Source organism: Martes martes (genome assembly GCF_963455335.1).
Source record: "Martes martes genome assembly, chromosome: 11".
NCBI classification, from domain to species: domain Eukaryota; kingdom Metazoa; phylum Chordata; class Mammalia; order Carnivora; family Mustelidae; genus Martes; species Martes martes.
The window spans coordinates 4,438,200-4,462,965 of NC_137899.1; the positions used below are offsets into that span (position 1 = coordinate 4,438,200).

General features: G+C 36.0%; 1 protein-coding gene across 3 annotated transcripts in view; it reads right to left on the reverse strand.

Moving 5' to 3' along the window:
* Positions 1-24,766, reverse strand: part of ZPBP (zona pellucida binding protein) — a gene marked incomplete at its 3' end in the record, with an annotated part of 104,878 nt that overhangs the window by 58,472 nt on the left and 21,640 nt on the right. For all 3 annotated transcript variants that reach the window (XM_080818990.1, XM_080818992.1, XM_080818991.1), the window contains exon 5: positions 12,663-12,881. In XM_080818990.1, coding sequence (XP_080675116.1) covers positions 12,663-12,881 — 219 coding nt within the window. The remainder of the gene's footprint in view (positions 1-12,662; positions 12,882-24,766) is intronic.

The window sequence follows — 24,766 nt, forward strand, 5'->3', positions numbered from 1 at the left end:
AGTCTGTATACAAGTTTAAGGCAAATTTAAAAATCCATCAGAATCTACTATTTATTGGGGTATGCAGACAGCTCAGTTGGTTAAGCATCTGCCTTCAGCTCAGGTAATGATTGGGCTCTCTGCTCGGAGGCGAGTCTGCTTCTCCCTCTTCCCCTCACCCCACTCATATTCACTTGCTCTCCCTCAAAGGAATAAACAAAATCTTTTTTAAAAATCTACTATTTAGGGGCACCTGAGTGGCTCAGTCATTTTTTAAGAGTTTGCCTTTGGCTCAGGTCATGGTTCCAGGGTCCTGGGATCAAGTCCCACATTGAGCGCCCTGCTTGGTGGGAAGCCTGCTTCTCTCTTTTCCACTCCCCTGCCTGTGTTCCCTCTCTCTCTGTCTCTCTCTCTCTCTCTGTCAAACAGATGAATCTTAAAAAAAAAAAAAAAAAAAAAAAAAAAAAAAATCTATTCATTAAACTAAAGCAAAATTGTTGGAAACAGTAATAGAATCCACAAAAATTATCCAGTCTTTAGAATCAGTGTAGAAGTGGTTAATCAAGTCATTAACAACTAGAATGCTTAAGTTATACTCCAGTACTAAAGGTGGTAAGAGCCAACAGGCAATACTCACCCCCACCACCTTTTTAAGCAAACCAAACAATACTTATGCTGTCTAGATCGGTTCAATTAGCTCTCTGGAGCTAAGAAAGCATCTTTTCTTTCTGAACCCCTGCATCCTTTGATATACCTGCTTTACTTAGGCTAGATGGCCAAGCTCATCCTGTATAAAACTATGCATGCTTTTTTGTCTTTTTATATGAAACTTTCTACAAAATTTAAAAATGAAAAAGAAATGATATCTGTAAAATGGTGAAGTAGGATATTTCAAGTGATATCCTACCATAGAAATGCTGACAAAAGTAACACAAAACAGTCAGAATCAAATTTGCTGACGCTCTGTAAAACACCTAATTTTTACATGGACGAAGAAAATGCTGAGTCCACAGAAGTTGACTTATGCACAGCACCTGAAGAAACTTATCAGAACACTAGTTAACATCAAGCTAAAGGATATGAGAGATCATGTACAACAAAGAATAGAGTCTTACAAAGGTAGTTTAGATAAGTCACTAAAACAAATGATTACAACTCACATGAGCAACAAAAACAAACACAAAAGAGGTGGAAGAATCTGACTTCATGATTACTACCTCCTAGACTAATAAAAATATACAGTTTTCAAAAAGTTATACAGAATATGAAGAAAGAAGACAGTATGAACCAACTGCCAAAAAACAAACTATCCCTGAGGAAGCACAGAAATTGGAATTACCAATTATATTAAATATATTCAAAAAACTAAAGGAAATAATGAACAAAAACAAAGAGGAAAATAATTTCTCAACAAATAGAGTGATTCTTTCACATTTCTTTCACATTAATAAAGTGAAAGAAAAGAAACTCAAAAGAAATTCTGAAAGTGGCAGTTACGACAATGAAAATGAAGAACTCACTGTAGGTTTTCAAGTACAAATTTGATCTTGTGAAAAAATAAATGAACTTGAGGGTAGGAAAACTGAAATTATCAAGTTACAGGAGCAGAAAGAAAAAGCAGAAAGAGAAATCAAAGCCTAAGAGATCTGTGACACATCAAGGGTACCAACATATGCATAATGGGGGTCATAGGTGAGAAAAAGAAGAAAGGAACTGAAAGAACATTTGAAAAATGCCAGTAATGTCCCAATTTGAGAAAAGATATATATCTACATATCCAAAAAAATCAATGGAATTCAAGTAGGATAAAGGCAAGGAATTCAACAGTGAAACACATTATAATAAATCTAGCAAAAATCAAAGACAAAGAAATTATCTTGAAAGCAGAAAAAGAGAGAGAAGAAAAAACGGAAGTTGTCACTTACTACAAAGTCCATCAAAAAGAATAATAGCAGATTTCTTGTAAAAAAAAAAATGGCAGTCAGAAGGCAGTGAGATAACATATTTAAAGTATTCAAAGAAAAAATGTTCAACCAAGAATCCTGTATCTGGAAAAGTATCCTTCAGAAATGAAGAAGAAAGTAAAATATTCCAAACATAATGCTTGCGACATTAGCCAGTAACAGGACAACAGACAGTAATCCAATGCTATGCAAAGAAATAAAGAACAGTGGTAAAGTCAACTCCACAGACACAGGGCAATATTGTTGTATTTTTATTATTTTAACTCTACTTTTTTCATGTAGATGATTAAAAATAAGTATGTAAGATAATAATCATAAATCTATGTTAGTGGGTAAACAATGGATAATAATGCTATTACCAGGAACATCACAGGAAGGAACAAACAAACTATACTGGGGCAGAGTTTTGGTACCCTGTTCAAACTAGGCTAGTATTCAAACTATACAATTACATATGCAAGTTATTAACTGTAAAACTCAGGACAGCTGCCAAGAAAATAACTGGAATATATTCAGAAAAAGAAATGAAAATAAAATCAAAATGCTACTTTATAGTCAATTAAACACAAGAAAAATCAGTAACAGAACCATTAAGAAATAAAAAAGGTAAAAGAGAACTTGCAGTTTATACTCCAACATGCAAGGCACTTCAATGTCCTCACAAGAAAAGAGGTAAATAAACTGAGACTCACAAACTCCTCTTTGATTCATCAGATAACTGAGGTCTCAAAGAAAACTGCTGCCCATACCACTGTAGGGGAAAAAAGGTAGTTATGGAGAATTATTGCTTCCCAGGAGGAGAAGCCCCAGAACAAGTGCCTGCCAGGGGAGCTAGTAGTACCAGCAGGAAAAAACTGCAACTTGGAATCTGTTGAAGGCTTGCAGTGAGAAAGCTCAAGTATTAAAAAAATTCCAGATCACAGGGACCTCCACACTTTCATGAGTTTTTCCCCCATTAGTCCCAAGAGGTTCTCAGGGAGGGGACTAAAAACAAATCCCCTAGTGCTTCTAGCATGAGGAAGAACAAAATAAACATTTTGAAATGCACCAATAATACTCAGTTGTCTTCAATGAAAGTTTGCCTTCAAGAGAAATATTTTACTGTAGCTCAAGCACCTTGAGGTTTACCAGAGTCTAAATGACTTTGCAGACTGGAAATACCCAACAGCAACTACCTGTAGGTTTCCAGTAAAAACCAAGAAAGAAGAGGAAAAACACTGCTGGAGGTTTCACACCAAAGGTGTAAGCTGTCTAAGTCCTGAGATCTGGTTGTGGGGCAATAAGATGCTTTTGCTACCTCTACAAATTACCACCACATTAACAGGGTATCTTATAAACCAAGAGATTACAACAGAAGGATTTTAAATCTCATACTTATTTAAGAAGAAGACTCTAGGGAAACTCAAAGACAACAAAGGAGACAAAAACAAGAGTATCACAGAAATTTTTAGCCTCTGAAACCAACAGTTCTCAGAAAGAGTAAATAGAGGCCAAATCCTAAACAGATAAGCAAACAATATTATAATAAAACACACCTAATTCAGTTCTTACTATGAGGCATATCATTTCCAGTTTTCAATAAAAACTTGCAAGAAATACTAAAAGGCAAAAAAGTTTCAAAAAACACAGCAAGCTGGGTGTCTGGGTGGCACAGCTGATTGGGCGTTCAACTCTTGACTTCAGCTCAGGTCATGATCTCAGGGTCATGAGATCGAGCCCTGTATCAGGTTCTAAGGCCAGTGTGGAATATGCTTAAAATACTCTCTTTCCCTCTTGACCTCTGGCCCTCCCCCTCCAACTCTCACCCTCTCTAAAACAAAATAAACAAAATCTTAAAAAAAAAAAAAAAAAGGAACTGAACAAGCATTATAATCATACTCAGAAATGGCAGAGACATTGACATTATCATACTGGAAATTTAAAATAACTATGACAATAGGCAAAGGGCTCAAATGGAAAAGGTAGACAATGCAAGAATAGATGGGTAATGTAAGGACAGAAATTAAAACTCTAAGAACGTCTCAAAGGGAAATGCCAGAATCAAAAATGCCATAAAAGAAACAAATGGCTTCCATGAGCTCATCAGGAGACTAAATGTGGCTGAGGAAAGAATCAGACTGGTTTGGAGATTGAAGTATGTCAGTGGTAACTTCTGAACCTGAAAAGCAAAGTGAAAAAATCATAGGAAAAAAACAAACAGAAAAGAACTTCCAAGAACTGTTGAAAACTAACAAAAGTTACAATGTACATACAATAAGAATACCAGAGGGAAAAGAATTAATGAAATAAAAAGGATCTTTTTAGCAACAGTGGATAAGAATTTTCCAGTTAATGACAGACAAAAGCAGAGCTCCAAGAAACTGACAAACAACACGCAGAATAAATATCTTCACAGGGGTATACCATATTCAAACTATAGAAAATCAAACAAAAAGAAAATCCTTAAAGAAGCAAGGGGATAAAATACTTCTTTTTTTTTTTTTTAAAGATTTTATTTATTTATTTGACAGACAGATCATAGGAGCCAAAGAAGCAGGCAGAGAGAGAGGAGGAAGCAGACTCCCCGCTGAGCAGAGAGCCCGATGCGGGGCTCGATCCCAGGACCCTGGGATCACGACCTGAGCCGAAGGCAGAGGCTTTAACCCACTGAGCCACCCAGGCACCCCGGGATAAAATACTTCTTACTAAAAGAGAAGGAAGGATAAGATTTACATTGAGGAAGATTCTGAGAAGACGGTGGAGTAGAAGTCTCCCCTCATACACAACAATTTCAGTGGAAGAATCTGTGCCATGTAACTGTTTTGGAATTCGGAAGTCTATGGGAATTATGACAATTTCCAAGAGAACGCTTGGACAGCAAGTTGTTGTTAATTTCAGTCAATTTTGACTCTTAGCACAGTCGTGGCTCCCCATCCAACACCCAAAGAACCACGGCCGGCAGCTGTGCATGTATTCTTGAAATAGCCTGTACATAGTTTATAAGAGCCAGGATGGGGGAAGTTATAAACAAACAAACAAAAATAACCCTGACCTCCAAATATCAGATGTGTGCTTGATTTGCTCACTGCTTCTTCTTTCACAGAGATGCAGGTAAGAGGCAGGTGGCCCTTACTGTTGCACATCCTTCCATGTCACAAGTCCCTCTCACACAAGTGTAGATGACTACTAGAGACCATAAAGGGTCAGTGCCCCTTTTTTGCCTCATTTTTCTCTTTTTCTTTTTTGGGTAACAAAAAAAACCAGTACTGTATCTAAAAACAACATTTATGGGAAAAACAGGAAGTGACCATACATGAACAAGAAAGGTAAAAGAAAGACAAGACCTGAGAGAACTTAAGTTTATACCTCACATGGACCTTTGACACAGAGAGAGCCTACATTGATTTAAAAAAATAAACAAAACAACAAAACAAACAAACCCTGGAAAAGGAGAAGAATCTTATTTCTATTTTACACTTACAGTATTAGACTCGAGTGCCCAGTATTCAAGAAATCATAAGACATATGAAGAAACAGTATGGTCTGTTCGAAGGAAAAAAGTGAATCAACATAAACAAACCCTGAAAAACACCTGACGTCAAGTTTATTGGACTAAGACTTTAAAACAACCCCCTGGAGGACGGGGAAAGAATTAGAGAATATGTAGATAAATCAAAATTATGTATGAACAAATATGTATTAATAAAGAGACAGGAAATGAAAAATTCACTAGAATGATCTGAATGCAGATGCGATCAGGCAGAAGAAACAATCAGCCCACTTGAAAACAGAACTTTAGAAATTATGAAATCAGAGAAAAAGAAAAAGCCTGAGGAAAAGTGAGCAGAACCTAAGAAAACTTCTGAACATCATGAAATGAACCCAAATGAACCAAAATATACATTATGGGAGTCCCAGAAGGAAAGACAGCAAGTCCTGGAGCAATCATTTTAAGAAAATAGTGACTGAAAACTTCTTGAATTTGATGAAATCATGAATAGAAACATCTAAGAAGCTCAACAAATACCAAGTAAGGTGAACTCAGAGAGACTCCCAGGAAGACACATTATAATGAAGCTTCTAAAAGACAAAAGAATCCTGAAAGCAGGAGGAGAGAACCAACGTGTCACATACAAAAAGTCTTCAGTAAGATTATGAGCTGACTCCACCACAAACATTTTAGAGCCCAGATGTTACAGGCCATATTCAATGGGCTCAAAGCTGTTCTTTTTTTGGTTTTGTTTTTGTTTGTTTGTTTTTAAGTATCAACTAAGAATCCTGTAACACACAGAACTGTCTTTCAAGAGTAAGGGGGAATTAAGACATTCCTAAATAAACAAAAGCTGAGGGACTTGTTACCATTAGACCTGCCCTCCAAGAAATGCAGAAGGAGTCCTGCAGGGTGAAAGGGAGGGACACAAGATGGTAACTTGAAGCCCTATGAATAAAAGATCTCCATAAAGGTAAATATGTGAGTAATGCTAAAAGCTAGTATTATTGTAAGACTAGACTTAAGAAGCTATTAAAGAACAGTCTAAAAGCTAGTATTACTGTCTTTGGTTTGTAACTTCACATTTTACTTTCTGCATAATTTGAGAGACTAAATTCATTTAAAATAATTGTTACTTTATATTTGGGGGCAATTTATAAAGTTAGAATTTTATGACACCAACAATGGAAAAGGGTGGGAAGAGAACTGTTAAAGCACCCAAAAGACAGACAAAGATACTATAAGGAAGTTTAAGATCCATATAACTAATAAACACTGATGCAAAAGTCAATAAAATACTAGAAAACCAAATTAAAGAACATATTAACAGGATAATATACCATGATTAAGTGGGATTAACTACCAGAATGCAAGGATAGATCAAGATACAAAAATCAATCATTGTAAGACACCACATTAACAGAATGAAGGGACCAAAAAACCTATATGACCATTTCATTTGATGCAGAAAAGTCATTTTACAAAATTCAACACCCTTTAGTGGAAAAAAAAAATACTCAACAATGCAGAAACAGGAAGAAAATCCCACCATACAATGAAAGACACACACATATATATAATCAACAGTCAATATCACATTCAGTGGTGAAAGACTAAAAGCTTTCCTTCAAGACCAGGAATAAAGCAAGGATGTACTTTTTCCATTTCTATTCAAAAAGTACCAAAAGTTCTAGCCAGTGCAGTAAGGCAAGAAAAAGAAATATAAAGTATCCACCTGGAAAAGAAGTGGAATTATTTCTCTTCAGAGATGGTGAAACATTATGTTTGGAGTAAAGATTCCACAAATAAAACTGTACAAATAAGTTCTACAAACTCGCCAGATACAAAGTCAGCTGCATTTCGATATACTGCAATCAATGGCAAGAAAAGGAAAATATGAAAATAATTTCACTTATGATAGCATCAAAAAAAAACCTAGGAATTAACCAAAGAGGTCAATTACTTATATCATAAAAATTACAAAGCACTGCTGAGAAAATAAAGGAGACATAAATGAATGAAAATGTGTTCCATGTTCACAGACTGGAAGACTTAATATTATTAAGATGCTAATACTATCTGAAGCTATCTATGGATTCAATGCATTTCCTACCAAAATCCCAATGGCCTTATATGGCAGAAATGGAAAACCAGATGCTAAAAACCATGGAATTGCAACTGACTTAGGCAAAGCAATGTTGAAAGATGAACAAAAGTCTCCCAGTTCCAAGCTTCAAATCTCACTTTTCAAAGCTACTATCAAAGACTTATGATCAAAACAGTGTGGTACTGATATAAGGACAGGAATACAGAAAAATTAAATAGGATAGTCCAGAAATAAACCCATATATCTGTGGTTATCTGACTTTCAACAAGGGTACACTCACAATTCAATGAGGGAGACCACAGTCTCCAAAAAATGCTGCTGGGGGCCAACTGAATATCCACACGTCAGTGAAGACAGGACCCGTATTTCACAGTATATAAAAACATTACCTCAAAATCAATCTTTGACCTAAATGCAGAGGTAAAACTTCAAAATTCTTAGAAGAAAACAAAGTAGTATACAAAAAAGATCAATGAACTACTTAAGATTACACTTCAAGGAAAAAGAAAGTGGGGGGGGGGGGACAAAACAAATAAACAAAAAAAACTTGTCCCAATGTTAGAAGAAAGGAAATAATAAAAATTAAAGCAGATGTCTTCTTTGGAAAAAGTCTGCCCAGTTTTTCAATTGGATTATTTGGTTAGGGTGCTCAGTTTTACAAGTTCTTTACATATTGAAGATACTAAACCTTTATCAGATTTATCATTTGCAAGTATTGTCTCCCATTCCCTGGGCTGCCTCTTACTTTTGTTGATTGTTTCCTTTGCTGTGCAAATCTTTTTAACTTAAGTCCCAAAAGTTTATTTTTCCTTCTGTTTCCCTTGCCTCAGGAGACATCTCCTAAAAGAAGTTACTACAGTCAATGTTGAAGAAGTTACTGCCTGGGTTCTCTTCTAGGACTTTATACTTTCAGGTCTCACATTAAGGTCTTTAATCCATTTTTATTTTATTTTTGTATATGGTATAAGAAAGTGGTCCAGTTTCATTCTTTTGAATGTAGCTCTCCAGTTTTCCCAACACCATTTGTTGAAGAGACTTTTTCCCATTGGATATTCTCTCTTGCTTTGTCGAAGATTAAATGATTATGTAGTTATGAGTTCATTTCCAGGTTTTCTAATCTGTTCCATTGGTCTCTGTGTCTATTTCTACGTTAGTACCATACTGTTTTGATCACCACAGCTTTGTAATATAACTTGAATTCCAAAACTATGATGATTCCAAGCTTTCTTTGCCTTTCCTTTTCAAGATTGTTTTGGATCTTCATATTCTTTTGTGGTTATATACGAATATTAGGATTGTTTGTTTTACTTCTATGAGAAATGTATTTTGGTATTTTGATAGGGATTGCATTAAATGTATAGATTGCTTTGGGTAGTATAGACATTTTAACAGTATTTGTTCTTCCAATCCAGGGGGAAGGTTGATAGGGGATGGGTTAAATGGGTGATTGGGATTAAGGAGTGCACTTGTCATGAGCGCAGGGTGATGTATGAAGTGTTGAATTACTAGAATGTACATCTGTAACTAATATAACACTGTATGTTAAGTAACTGAAACTAAAATCTTATAAAAATTAAAGCAGAAATAAACAGAACATGGAATAGGAAAAAATAGAATTAACAAAAATGATAGCTGGTTCTTTGAAAAAATAAACAAATGGATAACTTTTAGCTAGATAAGAAAAAAAGAGAGGCTCAAATAAGTAAAATTATAAAAGAATAGGGAAACATTACAATCTGATACCACAGGAATACAAAAGATCATTAGAGACTGCTATGAATAACAATATACCAAAAACTTGACAACCTGGAAGAAATGCATACATTCTCTCTTTTTTTTTTAAAGATTTTATTTACTTATTTATTTGATAAAGAAAGAGAGTGGGTAGGGGGAGGGGCATAGGAAGAGAGAAAGAGAGAGGGGGAGAATCTCAAGCACACTTCACACTGAGTGGAGAGCTCAATATGGGGCTCCATCTCACAATGCTGAGATTATGACTTGAGCCGAAATTGAGTCAGATGCTTAATCGGCTGGACCACCCATGCATCCCAGAAATGGGTATAGGATTCATCCCTGGGATGCAAGGATGGTTCAACAATGCAAATCAACAACTGTGATGCATCCCATTATTAGGATGAAAAATAAAATCCCATGGTCATCTCACCTGATACAAAAGTATTTGACAAAATTCAACATCCATTCACAATAAAAATTCCTAATAAATTGGGTATAAAAGGAAAGTACTTCAACATAATAGAAACTATATATTATAAGCCCACGGCTGACATCATACTCAATGGTAACAGGTTAAAGATTTTCCTTTGAGATCAAGAATAAGACAAGGGTGCCTAGTCTCACCATTCCAATATAATAGTATTAGAAGACCTAGCCCAAGCAATCAGGCAAGAGAAAGAAAAGGCATTTGAATCAAAAACAAATAAGTAAAACCATCTCTGTCTGCAGATGATGTGTTCCTAAATATAGAAAACCCAACAGACTCCATCAAAAAAACTGTCAGACCTAATAAATGACTCTAGTAACCTTGAGAGACATAAAATCAACATACAAATATCAACTGCATTTCAATACAATAATGATACATCACCTTAAAACAAATAAAGAAAACAATCCCACTTATAATAACATCAAAAATAATAATATACTTAGGAATAAATTTAAACAATAAGGTAAATTATCTGTACACTGCAAACAGTAAGATATTGATAAGGAAACTGAAGACTCACAAATAAATAGAAAGATATCCCATGTTCATGAATTTAAAGCATCAACACTGTTAAAATGTCCATACAACCCAAAGCAATGTATGGATCCAATATAATCAATCTCTATCAAGATTCCATCAGCATTTCTTACAGAAATATCAAAAAATAATAATAAAAATCTTATGGAACCACAGAAGATACTGAATAGCCAATGTACTTCTGAAAAAGAGGAAAACTGGAGGCAATACACTTCTAGTTTCAATGTATATTACAAAGTATAGTAGTCAAAATCAATATGGTACTGGCATGAAAACAGACATGGATCTATGGAACAGAACTGAAAGCCCAGGGAATAAACTCATGCATATAAAGTCAAAAGGAGCCAAGAATACTCAGTGGAGAACAGGTAGTCTTTACAACAAACTGTACTGGGAAAAGCAAACAGTCTATATGCAAAGAATGAAACTGGACTCCTATCTCACACCACTCACAAAAATTAATTTGAATTGGATTAAAGATTTTAATGTAAGACATAAACCATAAAATTCCTAGAAGAAAACACACAAGAAAGGTCCTTGACAGCAAACATGCCAATGACTTTATGAATAGGGCACGCAAAGCACAAACAATGAAAACAAAACAAAACGAAAAATATGTGAACTACATCAAACTAGGAAAGTTCTTCACGGTAAAGGAAATAATTGTGTGTGTGGGTGTGTGTGTGGGTGTGTGTGTGTGTGTCCAAACACAATGGAACAGCATTTAGCCATGAAAATGAAGGAAATTCTGCCATTTGCAACAAAGTGGATGAACCTTGAGGGCATTGTGCTAAGTGAAACAAGTCAGACAGAGAAATAAATTCTTCTGAACTCACTAACATACAGAATAGACCAAAACCACTCACAGGAACAGAAAACTGATTAGTGATTGCTGGGGTAGCAGGTGGGACCTGAGGCAAATGGATAAAAGCAGACAAAGGGTATAAACTTGTAGTTATAAAAAGAATAAGCACACAGATATAATGTAGAGTGTGAATTACGTGAGCTATAATGTGAGTATAGTTAATAATAATGTAGTGTATATTTGAAAACTGCTTAAAAAATAGATTTTAAAAGTTCTTCACCAAAGAAGAATAAGATAAAATAAACTGTAACTATATGAGATGATGTGTTAACTTTGTTGTGGTAATCATTTATATATAGTTGAACATTATATATACACACACACGTGTGTGTATATACACGATACATACATACACACACAAAATCTTTACCTCGTACTTCTTAAACTTATATACTGTTATATGCCCATTTATTTCCACAAAGCTGGAAAGAAAACAAAAATTGGGCAAAGGACTTGAATATACTTTTCTCTAAAAAATATATACAAGTGGCCAATAAGCACATGAGATGTTCAACATCATTAGATTAGAAAAATGCATATCGAGCCCACTATGCCTCATTTCTACTGTATATCATCTCTCTTCTCTTATGGGTTCAACTTTACTTTCAAGGTCTTGTAAGGATTGTTAAATGCCTATTAATAGCCCCTATTAAACACACTGGGTACAAAGGCCTCATAACTCTTAAGAATGCTAATAGTGAGTCCTTGAAGGGCTAAAGAAAGATTCTAACTGTGATACTTTGTCCCAGCAGCTACAGACTAACTTCCAAAATTTTTCTGAAGAGGGAGGAAAGTATTAAAGAAGATAAAAGACAGTGCAAATGGGGTTGAACACCTTTTCTCCTGTAAAGCTTCACGCATCTCAACTGTGTCTAAAAATTCAATTCTAGGTGGCCAAAACAACAACAACAAACCAGAAAACTGGAGAAATGGGCGAGTACAATCAAACATCAGCAGTAGAGGAATGAGTAACGAGGAAAGGAAAACAGCAAGCAGTATCACCTGAGATGGAAAGAGGATGGAGTCCCATTGCCAGGGGCAGGGGGACCCAATACAAACATATGGATAGTTACTCCACAGTGTTTATTCATAAACAGGCCCTTTATAGATATACATGTAGGTACAAAATCAATTCTTTGTTTTCTGGAAAACATTGGGTCTCCACTCTGTGTTATTAGGAAAAGCACGGTAAGCTGTTACAACGGTCCCTCTGGTCTGTAATATTAACTCATGTTATTAGAATTAGCTGCTTTGCCAGCTAAGTATCAAGATAGGCATTTCTTTATACCAAATTGTATTCTCTAATAAATTACCACAGCAAGGTTTAGTTATTGGAAAGTGCTACCTTTTCATTAAGTATGTGAATCAGTAGAATTTTATTTTGGGGCCTATCAGAACTAAGTCAAAGCAGAGAACATGAAACATATTCAGATTTGTAACATTTACTTTTGAAAAATTCTGCAGGTAATTCATTTTTGTTTTCAATTCATTTTCTTTAAAGAATTGTATATGCTTACCTGAAAATGTAAAGAACAATTCATTTTGCAAACCAGCTCTTTGCATTTTAACACGATGGCATTCCGACTTCAGTAAAGAAACTTCACATGAAAGGTCAAGAACCAATTTGCTCAAAATCTGAAGAAGTTTCTTCTCAAAAGAAATATTATAGATACTATTGCAGGGAGCTGCATGATATCGAGCTGTGAACTGGTAATAATAATGAGGCTCACGATAAGCTGTAAAAAATTAAAGAACAACACAAAAGTGGTTATTTAAACAATTAAAATATACTGCAACTACTAAAAAGAAATTGTTACCTGAAATAAGTTCATAGTATTTTTATATCCATCCTGAGGAAACTGAGGGATACAGGGATTATGTCACATGCCCCATGCCTATGGTATCAAAACTAAGATTCTGGGTGCCTGAGTGGCTGAGTTGGTGAAGCGTCCAACACTTGATTTTGGCTCAGGTCATGATCTCAGGGTTGAGGATGAGCTCAATATCAGGCTCTACACTCAGCAGAGAATCTGCTTGAGATTCTCTCCCTCTCCTTCTGCCCTTCCCCCCTACTTACTTATGTTCGTTCTCTCTCTCTCTCTCTTCCCCCCTCTCTCTCAAAATAAATAAATAAATAAATAAATCTTTAAAAAAAAATCAAAACTAAGATTCTAACCAAGAAGCCTGCCTCATACGTAATCTGTGTCCTTAACCAATACATTATTCTTCTTCAAACAGGAATGAAATTTCTCAAAGTTTAAACTATTCATCTTAAAACAAACAACAGTCCTGTAATTACCAACTATAGGCAAAAACTAGTATGTTTCTTATAAATCTACCAGTTTTACTGAGTTCCATTACAATATCTGAAACTGAGAACATTTCTTCCCTAACCATTTTAAAATCCCACTGAAATGAAAGGAAATTCATAATAATTATATACATATTATATAACCACATTCTTGACACAATGACATCAAAATAAAAATCAACAATGAAAAATCTATCAAACATTTTAAAATAAAATACTACTAAATAACAAATGGCATATCCAATAAAGTAATGATGATTAAAAATATTATTAAAACAAGTATAGTAGCATGACATGACAGTTGGAGAAACGGTACAAGCTCATTTCCCAATGAAAGCAATGTCAATTATTTTTAGAAAACAACCATTTATGATGTCTGAAAATGGTCCTAACATAAGCAGAAAGAGATGGGGGTTCCCAGAAAAAGAAAGTCATAGCTTTCTGGGCATAAGAAAAGTGATTTCAGGCCCTGGCCATCTTAGGCAAGCATACAGGAATGAAAAGCCTGTGCCAGACCAGGAGACAGCCAAATCATACCAGAAACAATAATATTAGTGATAAAATTCCCAGTGCTAGTTAGTTATGACAACTATCTCAATTAATCATGAGCAGATAGCAGTTTACTGGATTACTTCACCAACTTTTAAGAATCTGTGCTAAAACTTCAAAGCCACAAAAAAGCTGAGAGATCTGGTCCAAGCCACTCTCTTTGTCGACTTGCACACTGTGGCTCAGGGAATGCAAAGTGTTATTTAAACACATTCTCCTGGGTGAGAGTATGGGAAATGAGGCACCACCCAGGAGGTGAAATGATATCTGGAAGCAACACAACCCTCAACAACTCCACAGGCTGGTGGCTAAGGCCCAGGCTGGGGAAAAAGAAGTGTGTATAGAAACTAGGGAAGGCTAAATATTTTCTTGTAGTAACCAGAGCGAGCAAATGTTTAATTATTATCTACTACTTTTCCGATCTTTGTGGAAAGATAAACAAAAAATTTGTAAGCAAACAACCAACCACACAAACTCCTAGTACCGATTCCAAAGTGAGGTCTGACCTGAAGCACACTCTTGAGTTAACTTCACCGGATCTAAACCCCTCTGAGCACTGAGAGGCTGGACCCACCCAAGCCAGAGAACTGATTATGCCTGCCCCTGCCTGCCCTCAGGATACTGTGACCTGGACTCTGCCACCTTAAGATGACTTTTTGCCCAGCTCCAACCTGTATTCCCCCTTAAACAAGCCCCTTCATAAATATGGATGCACCCTCAGCTTAAAGCTTCCCCAATTTTCTTGTTCCAGGAGACATCAGTGTGGGTAAGATCCCTGAGGTTCTCTTTGCTCATTTCAAGTAAAACCTCTCCTTTTCTTGTCTGAGAACAACACTGGAAAAGTCAGTGGGGAGGAGCTACCATCAGAAAAAATCTCAAACACAGACCTGGGGAATACCCCTTCAAAGGAACCCAAATTTAACTGGATCAGTGTTCAGACGAATTTACGTCCAGGGCGTTGTCAAAAACAAAAGATCCATCAAACTGCTGTGGGTACACCCAAGCTGCACCTTCTTAAAACAAACCAGGGGCGGGGGGGGGGGGGGTGTCTTCGTATTATGGTGGGTGAGGAGTGAACTTCACAGAAATGATGTAGGTACTTGCTAAGCAAATAAACATGAAATAATTATCACAAGACTGGGGAGAGCAGGAGTGTGGGTTACTACCCAGGGTTCATACACTATCTAAAAAGTCCAGTTTCTAGAAAAGGAACAGGAAAGTATGACTCACGTACTGGAAAAAAACTAGGGAACAGTAACCACTTGTGAGAATGATCAGATGGGGGATTTAAGAGATAAAGATTCCAAACCATTCATCATAAATATGCTAAAACCGGCACCTCGGTGGCTCAGTCAGTTGAGCATCTAACTCAGTTTGGGCTCAGGTTGTGATCTCAGGGTCATGAGATCGAGCCTCATGTCTGGTTCCACACTGAGCATGGAGCCTGTTTGGGAATCTTTCTCTCTCTCCCCCTCTCCCCCTTCTCCTGGCTTGTGCACAAAAAAAAGAAAGAAAATGTTAAAATAACTCAAGAAGATTATTATTGAAGACGGAAGACATAATGACAATCTCACATTAAATAAAGAATATCTATGAAGTTAGAATTATAAAAAATGAACCAAGTGGACACACTGCAGTTGAAAAATGAAAACACGCAAAGGAGAAACGGACCAAGGAGCTCAGCAGATATGATCTGGCTAAAAAATGGATCGGCTAAAAGTTCTTCAGACTGAAAGACCAGGACCTCAGTCAATAATATGAACCCACACCCAGAAACAAAGTGTTCTAGTAAAGGTAATTATATAATTCCAAAGACAGTATAAGTGCATATTTCTACTTTTTTCCTCTTTATGGATTTAAAAAGCAGTTCTATAAAAGAATGTGTATACAATGTACCAAAGGTCCCCTGTATGGGGCTACAGAAATGACTACAGATGGTTAATTTGATACGTGGGAGCAAATGAAGAAAATAAAACATGATCAACAAGAAGACTGATTAAACAAAACCTATAAACACACACTTTCTCTCCTTTCTAGTTCTGGCTTCTCAGAAACACATAAAACTATATAAAATAACTATGTACGGTTACTTGTGCAACATTTACAAATATAACATGTATAATATTAATACCATGAAAAGCAGGAAAAGGGAATATATATATATGTGTGTGTGTGTATATATACATATATATATATGAGTGACATTTCTATATCTAACTGGAATTAAGTTAGTATAAATGTCAAGGTGACAGTGGTAGGCTAAGATACATGTCGTAGTCTCAGAACAATCAATAAGGGAGTAACTCAAAAATATACAGTGAAAAATCATTAAAGAAATTAAAATGCGGGGCACCTGGGTGGCTCAGTGGGTTAAAGCCTCTGCCTTCAGCTCAGGTCATGATCCCAGGGTCCTGGGATTGAGCCCTGCATCCAGCTCTCTGCTCAGCAGGGAGCCTGCTTCTTCCTCTCTCTCTGCCTGCCTCTCTGCCTACTTGTGATCGCTGTCAAATAAATAAATAAAATCTTAAAAAAAAAAAAAGAAATTAAAATGCTACATTAAAAATATACATTTACTTCAAAAGAATTAATGAGAAACAGAGGAACATTCATTAAACAAGAAACAAAACAATAGTGTATATCTAATTATATAAAAATAATGTTAAATGTGAAAGAATGGTACTATCTAATTAAAAGGCAGACACTGTGAAACTGGGTTAAAAAGCAGTATCAGTTACTTGGTGTCCACATGAGTCACATGTTACCTTAAAAGATACAAATAAACTGAAAGTACTAAGACGAAAAATGATACACTATGCATATACAAACACAAGAAAGCAGAAGCGGCCACACAATTATCAGGCAAGATGGACTTTAAAAGAAAAAAAAAGTTCCTAGGGAAAAAAAAGAACATTTTATTAAGATAAAAGGGACAATCTCTCAGTAAGACAGAACAATTACAAACATAGACACACCTTAGAACAAACACCAAAACAAAACAAAACCTCAGAGAAATAAATAGACAACTTAACGCTATTAGAGACGTCAATACCATGCTGACAATAATAGAACAAATAGGTAGAAGAACAACAAAGAAATAGAAGACTTGAGTAATGTCAGGGACAAAACAGAACAGATACCTACAGAACTCTCCACCCAACAGCAGCAAAATGTTCTTCTCAAGTACTCACAGCGCATTCTCAAAGATGTTGCGTATTCTAAGTTACAAATCTCAATAAAGTTAAAAGGACTGAAGTACAAAGTATTTTCTCTGACTACAATGGAATAAAATTAGAATAAAAAAAAAGAAATTCATGGCCAAAACTAAGAGTCGGATTCTTAAACCACTGTGCCACCCAAACATGCCAAATTCTAGAAAACATTTAAAGAAATGTTAACAATTAGTAATTAACTCTTCCAAAATCAGAAAATGAAGAAGAACTTCCCAATTCATATTATGATTACCCTGACAGCAAAACCACATAAAAAATTTATCACAAGAAAACTTTGGACCAATCTCTTATGAATACAGATGCCAAAACTTTCAACAAAACACTAGTAAACTGAATCTTGCAGGGTACTGAAAGAATTACACATCATGACCAAATGGGATTTATCCCAAAATGCAAGGTTAGTTAAATATTTGAAAAACCAATGAATGTAATACACTACAAAATAAGAACCGCATAATTATCTCAATGCAGAAAAAAACAAAAAACACTTGACAAAATCCAACAATCTTCCATACTTACAAACATAATCAACAAACTTGGTACAGGAAACTTCCTCAACCTAATCAAGAGAACCTACATAAAAACCACAGTTAAGGGGCACCTGAGTGGCTCAGTGGGTTAGAGCCTCTGCCTTCAGCTCAGGTCATGATCCCAGGGTCCTGGGATCGAGCCCCGCATCAAGCCCCGCATTGGGCTCTCTGCTCAGCAGAGAGCCTGCTTCCCCACTCTCTCTGCCTGCCTCTCTGCCTACTTGTGATCTCTGTCTGTCAGATAAATAAATAAAATCTTAAAAAAAAAAAAAAAACACAGCTAACATCACATTTACAAGGAAGGAAAGAATGTCTGCTTTAACCATTCTTATTCAGCAAAATATAGGAAGTCCTAGTCAGCACAGTAAGAAAAACAAAGCATACAAATTGAAAAAAAAAATAAATAAATAAACTGTCCCTGTGTGTTTATGACATGACTGTCTCACAAAGAATTTACAAAATAAAAAGATTCTAGAACTGTTAAGTAACTTTAACAAGAAAACAGGTTATAAGATTAAGACACAAATAATAAATCCTTGGTTATATATTAACAATAAACATGTGGAATCCAAAATTTAAAACCTAATGCCATCCAAAATTATTCAAAAAAAACAATAAAATAATATACTTAGGTATGTACTTAACATGTATGTGAAATAAGAATAGATTAAAAAATAACATATAAAAGAAATTAAGAAAGATCTAATTAAATGGAGATATACCATGTTCATGAATTGAAACACTCACTGTAGTAGAGGTGACAATTCTCCCCCAAATTTATCTATAGAGTATATGTAATTCCCATAGAAATTCCGCCAGGACATTTTGTAGATACATTCAAGATATTCTAAAATTCATATGGAAAGAGGAAGTCCCGAAAAACACAAAAGCAATCTTCATAAAAAAAGGACAGTGGGAAGAATCACTCTACTTGGTATTGAATGTTTCTATATAGTTATATTAACTGACAGTGTAGTACTGGCAGAGGAACAGACCTATTGATCAATGGAAGAAATTAGAGAACCCAGATATAGACCCCCCACAAATATTCTCAACTGGTTTTTGACAAAGGTACAAAAACAATTCATCAAAGGAAGAACAGACTTTGCAAGAAGTGAAGCTGGCATAACTGTATATCCATATATAAAAAGTCAAACCTCAAACCTTATACAAAAATTAATTGAAAATGTGCACCATTAAAAGTAAACTGCAAGACTGTAGAAGAAATAGGAGGAGATCTTTGCCTATGGCTAGGCATAGAACTTTTAGACTTGATACCAAAAGTATGATTAATAACCAAATTTGATAAAACAGACCTCATAAAATTAAAAAATCTTGACTTTGCAAAACTACTACAAATTACAAGACATTAAGAAGAGAAACTGTAGAAGATAAATAAATGGAAAAATAGTCCATGTGCATGGATTGTAAGAACATTGCTAAAACGTTCAGACTACCCTAATCAACTGATTCAATAAAATTCCTATCAGAATTCAATAGCATTTTTTATAAAAATAAAACAAACAATCCTAAAATTCGTATGGAACCACAAAAGACTCCAAATAGCCAAAGCAATCGTGAGAAAAAGCAAAGCTGGAGGCATCACACTCCCTGAATTAAAACTGTACTATGAAGCTACGGTAATGAAAAAAGTAAAAAAAAAAAAAAAAAAAAGATAAATGGAAGAGACTTCACATACACGGTCAATTAATTTACCAAAAAAAAAAAGAGCAAAAAACATGCAACGATGGGAAGAATAGTCTCTTCGACAAATGGTGCTGGGAAAACTGGACCACCCACAGAAAAGGAGAGAAACTGGGCCACTGTCTTACACCAAACACAAGAATTAACTGAAGTAGATTAAAGAACTGAATGTAAGACCTAAAGCCATAAAACTCCTAGAAGAAAATATAGGTGACAAGCTCTTTGGCATTTTTTCTATTCTGATACCAAGAATAAAAGCAATAAAAGCAAAAATAAGTGGGACTACATAAAACTAAAAAGCTTCTGTAGAGCAAAGGAAATAATCAACAAAATAAAAAAGATAACTTACTAATAGAAGAAAACTGTTGCAAACCATATGTATAATGAGCAGTTAATACCCAAATTATATGAAGACCTGATACAACTCAACCTGATACAACTCAACAGCAAAAAACACAAACAATCCAATTAAAAATGGGCAGAAGATTTACATAAGCATTTTTCCAAAGACACACCGATGGCCCACAGGTACGCGAAAAAAATATTCAACATCGTCATCAGGGAAATGCATATCAAAACCACAACGAGATACCCCCTCGCACCTGTCAGAAGGGCTGAAATCAACAACACAGGAAACAAACTGGAGCAGCCACTGTGGAAAACGGTACGGAGGGTCCTCACGAAATTATAACTGAACTACATTTTGATCCAGCAATTCCACTTCTGGATTTAGCCCCCCCCCAAAAAGCACTAACACAAAAAAATATCTGCAGCCCCATGTTCACTGCAGCACTACTTACCACAGCCAGGATAAGGAAACCACGTCCAGTGACAGTTGCAAGGCTAAAGAAATCTTGGGATCTGACCACGCACATGCGTGCATACATGTAGCAACAGGGGTGGACTTTGAAGGCATTACACCAAGTGCAATAAATTAGACAAAGAAAGACAAACACTGTATGATTTCTCCTATATGTATAATCTTAAAAAAAAAAAAAAAAGAAAAGAAAAGCTCATAGGTAACAGAGAACAGATTGGTGGCTGCCACAGGAAGGTAGAGAAGGTTAGAAAAAACAGATGAGGGGATTAAGAGGTTAAAAAATTAAAAGTTAAAAAAATATATTCTGGATCCCCTCTCTTTGGGGAAAAAAAGGGAAAAATCTCATTAAGACACTGAAAAGATATAGACAAGAGAAAATTTGCAAATAACATAACCTACAAAAGAATATACATGGAAATATGTATTTTTAAAAGAAACTCAAAGCACTCAATAGTACCACATCAAAAATGCCACTTAGAAAATGGGCAAAAATATCAACAGACATTTCACCAAAGAGGGTATACAGTTGGCAAATATGTTCATAAATTATGTTCAACATCCACAGATATTAGGTAAATGCTAATGAAAACCACAATGAAATATCACTTCACGCCCATCAGAATGGTTAAAATAAAAGATAATGACAACACTGAATACCAGAGAGGACATAGAGAAGCTGTTGGCACAATGTAAACTGGCACAGCCGCTGTGGCAAAGAATTTGGCAATTTCTTATAAACCTAATATGTAACTATCGCATGATCCACATCCAATATGCACTTTGGGCATTTATCCCACAGATATAAAAACATGTACCTACACAAAAAAATATACACAAGGTTCATAGCAACTTTACATGTTATAGCCCCAAGCCTGAAACAACCCCCACGTGCTTCAGCGGGTGAGGGGTTAAACAGACTGTGGCACATGTGGACTGCAGAATACAGCTCAGAATAAAGGGAATGAATGATAAATGCACAACACCCTGCAGATGAATTTCCAGAGAATTAAGCCAAATGAAGAAAAGCCAATCCCATAAAATTATGTATGCTATTCCTGTACTTATATAATAATTTAGAAATGATGAAGTTATAGAATTGGAAAAGACAGTGGTTGTCAGTCACAGTGAGGTGGTAAGAGGGAAATGGGTTGAGTATAAAAGGACAACCCACAGATGCATGGGTGCCTCAGTCCACTGAGTGTCTGCCTTTGGCTCAGATCATGAGCTCAGGGCAGAAAGTCTGCTTCTCCCTCTCCCTCTGCCCCTCCACCCAGGCTTGTGCGCGCACTCTCTCTCTCTCTCTCAAATAAATAAATGAAATCTTAAAAAAAAAAAAAGTATACTTCTGTTGCTAGTGTTGCTATGTATCTTAACTGTAGCAGTGGATACAGGAGACTACACCTGCGATAAAACTTAGAGAATTAAATACACACACAAACACACAAAGGAGGACTATAAAACGGGAGGAACCTGACTAAGATTGCTGTACTACATGAACTTAGTATCTTGGCCTGATTATGTACGTTTAGAAGATGTCACTATGGGGGGAAACTGAGTAAAAGCACACATAGGATCTCTGGATCATATTTTGCAACTACACATGAATCTACAATTATCTTGAAATAAAATGTTTAATTAAAAAAACACAGGCGAAAAAAAATAATAAAAAAAAAATAAAAAAATAAAAAAATAAAAAAACACAGGCGATGCGTGACTCAGTCAGTTAAGTGTCCAACTCTTGATTTTGGCTCAGGAGATCAACCCCCATGTCAGGCTCTGTGCTCAGCTTGGAGTCTGCTTGAGACATTCTCTCTTTCTCCCTCTCTCTGCCCCTTCCCCTACTTGCCATAAATCAATAAATAAATAAATAAATACTTTAATAAAAAAATAAACGCAGGCCAACCAAATAAATACAGGAAACTTTTATTTTCTAGGTATAAGGAATGATCTCAGAAAAAAAATCAAATGCAAAAAAAAAAAAATCACAACTCAAAAAGCTGGTAAATTGGGGCACCTGGTGGCTCAGTTGGTTAAGCGATTGCCTTCAGCTCAGATCATGATCCTGGAGATCCAGGATCCAGTCCCGCATCAGGCTCCTTGCTCAGCAGGGAGTCTGCTTCTCCCTCTGACCCTCCCCCTCCTCATGTGGGTGCTCGCGCTCTCTCTCTCTCAAATAAATAAAATATTAAAAAAAAAAAAAATCTGGGCAGGCACCGGGGTGGCTCTGTGGGTTAAGCCTCTGCTGATCGGCTGCTCTGATCTCAGGGTCCCAGGATAGAGCCCCGCATTGGGCCCTTTGCTTGGCAGAAGGCCTGCTTCCCCCTCTCTCTCTGCCTGCCTCTCTGCCTACTTGTGATCTCTCTCTCTCTCTGTCAAATAAATAAATAAAATCCTCAAAAAAAAAAAAAATCTGGTAGATCTCACTGTAACAACATTTGAACCTTCTGGAGTATAAACAACATCATACTGAGAGATAGGCAGAAGCTACTGCAATATGATAAAGGATTGATATGCAGACTGGTAAGACCCTATAAATTACTAAGAAAAAAGCAAGTCATCCAAAATGAAAATGGCATCAAAACTAAAAAGGCAATGTAATCCACTAGGTAACAAAAATACTTTTAAATGCTCAAACTTACTAATTAAGGATGGGCATATTAAAGGAATGAGTCACCATACATCTATGGTCTTGCCATATTTAAACCTGATAGTAATTCTGGGTGTTATGTTATTTTTGTTACTTTCTAAAATTTTAAACATTCCATATATAAAAATGTAATTATAAGTGAAATCAGTTCTTCTAATTCAGGGAAGCTTACTCAGCATAAGCCAAACACAAGCCAACAGAAAAAATCCTATCTTATAAAAGATGAAGTTTTCATATAGTATGGCGGGGATATAAATCGGTCCACACTTTGTATGGGAACTGACAGATTCTATCAAAAATAACACTGGATATTCTGTAGAAGACTTTACCTTATAGAATTCTTCTTACAGAAATACTAACAATTTAGTTTCCATAATATGAAAATACATGTGTATCTCGTGGTGAACACAGGATAAAGTTTAAAGTTGTGGAATCACTAAGTTGTACAGCTGAGACTAACGTAACATTGTATGTCTGTCAGCTATACTAACAAGAATATTATAAAAACACCATTTATATACCAAACATGTATACTAAAGAACTCATATTAAGAAGATAAAAGGGAATCTAATTGGCTTTTGTGCCTATATAACAAATTAACTTTAAGGTAAGAACACATACTCCCGAATCAGAATTCCTAGATTCACATCGGAGTCTCCCCACCTTCACTTAACCCCTCTATGCCTCAGTGTTTGTACACAGGCAGACCACAGCAGTATGTACTGCATGGTCTGTTGTGGGGATTAAATTAGCTGAATACAAATAAAGCACTTCTGACAATGCCTTGCAGAAGTGCTATGAGCATTTTATGGGTATGAGAATTACACGTAAAAACGCAGCGCTGGGGGCGCCTGGGTGGCTCAGTGGGTTAAAGCCTCTGCCTTCGGCTCAGGTCATGATCCCAGGGTCCTGGGATTGAGCCCCGCATCGGGCTCTCTGCTCAGCAAGGAGCCTGCTTCCTCCCTTCTCTCTCTCTGCCTGCCTCTCTGCCTACTTGTGATCTGTCTGTCAAATAAATAAATAAAATCTTTAAAAAAAAAAAAAAAAAAAACGCAGCGCTGCCTGGCACAGATTAGCTATGCTCATCATTACCATAAACTAGCATTCATTTAAGGCACTGCTACAATTGTCAGCTTATGTGAATACACTCTTATCAGAAATTATATTCGGTATAGACAAAACCTATGAAATAACAAGACGGAGAAAACTATGTAACAAAAGTGAAGCGTGACTGATTCAGGAATTTTTGCCCAAGAAAGTAAATATGATTTCTCATTAAAAAATGATATCTTTCTTTGGATATATGGGATAGTGTTTATTCGGTGACCAAAAATTGTTAGGAAACCACTAATAATTCTGCCATTTGTTCTGTAACTCAGTTGGAACAAAGATGGTACATTATTCTCCTATTGCTACTGTAACAAATCATCACAAATGTAGTGGCTGGAAATGGCACGAATTTATCATCTTGAAATTCTGAAAATCAGAAGTCCAAAGTGAATCTTACAAGGTTAGAATCAGGGTGCATTCCTTCTGGAAGCTCTAGAGGAAACTGTCTGTCTGCCACCCTCAGCTTCTAGAGGCCTCCTGCACTCCCTGGCGTGTGGCCCCTACTCCATCCTCAAAGACAACCACTGAGACCTCTCCTTCCACCATGACATGTCCCTTATCCGCCGCTGACTCTCATACCTCCTCTTATAAGGACCCTGTGATTATGCTGGGCCTACTCAATTTATCAGGATCATCTCCCCTTGTCCAGATCCTTAGCTTATTACTATGTGCAGAGCCCCTTCTGCCATCTTGAGGTAGGACGTTTACAGGTGCTGTAGA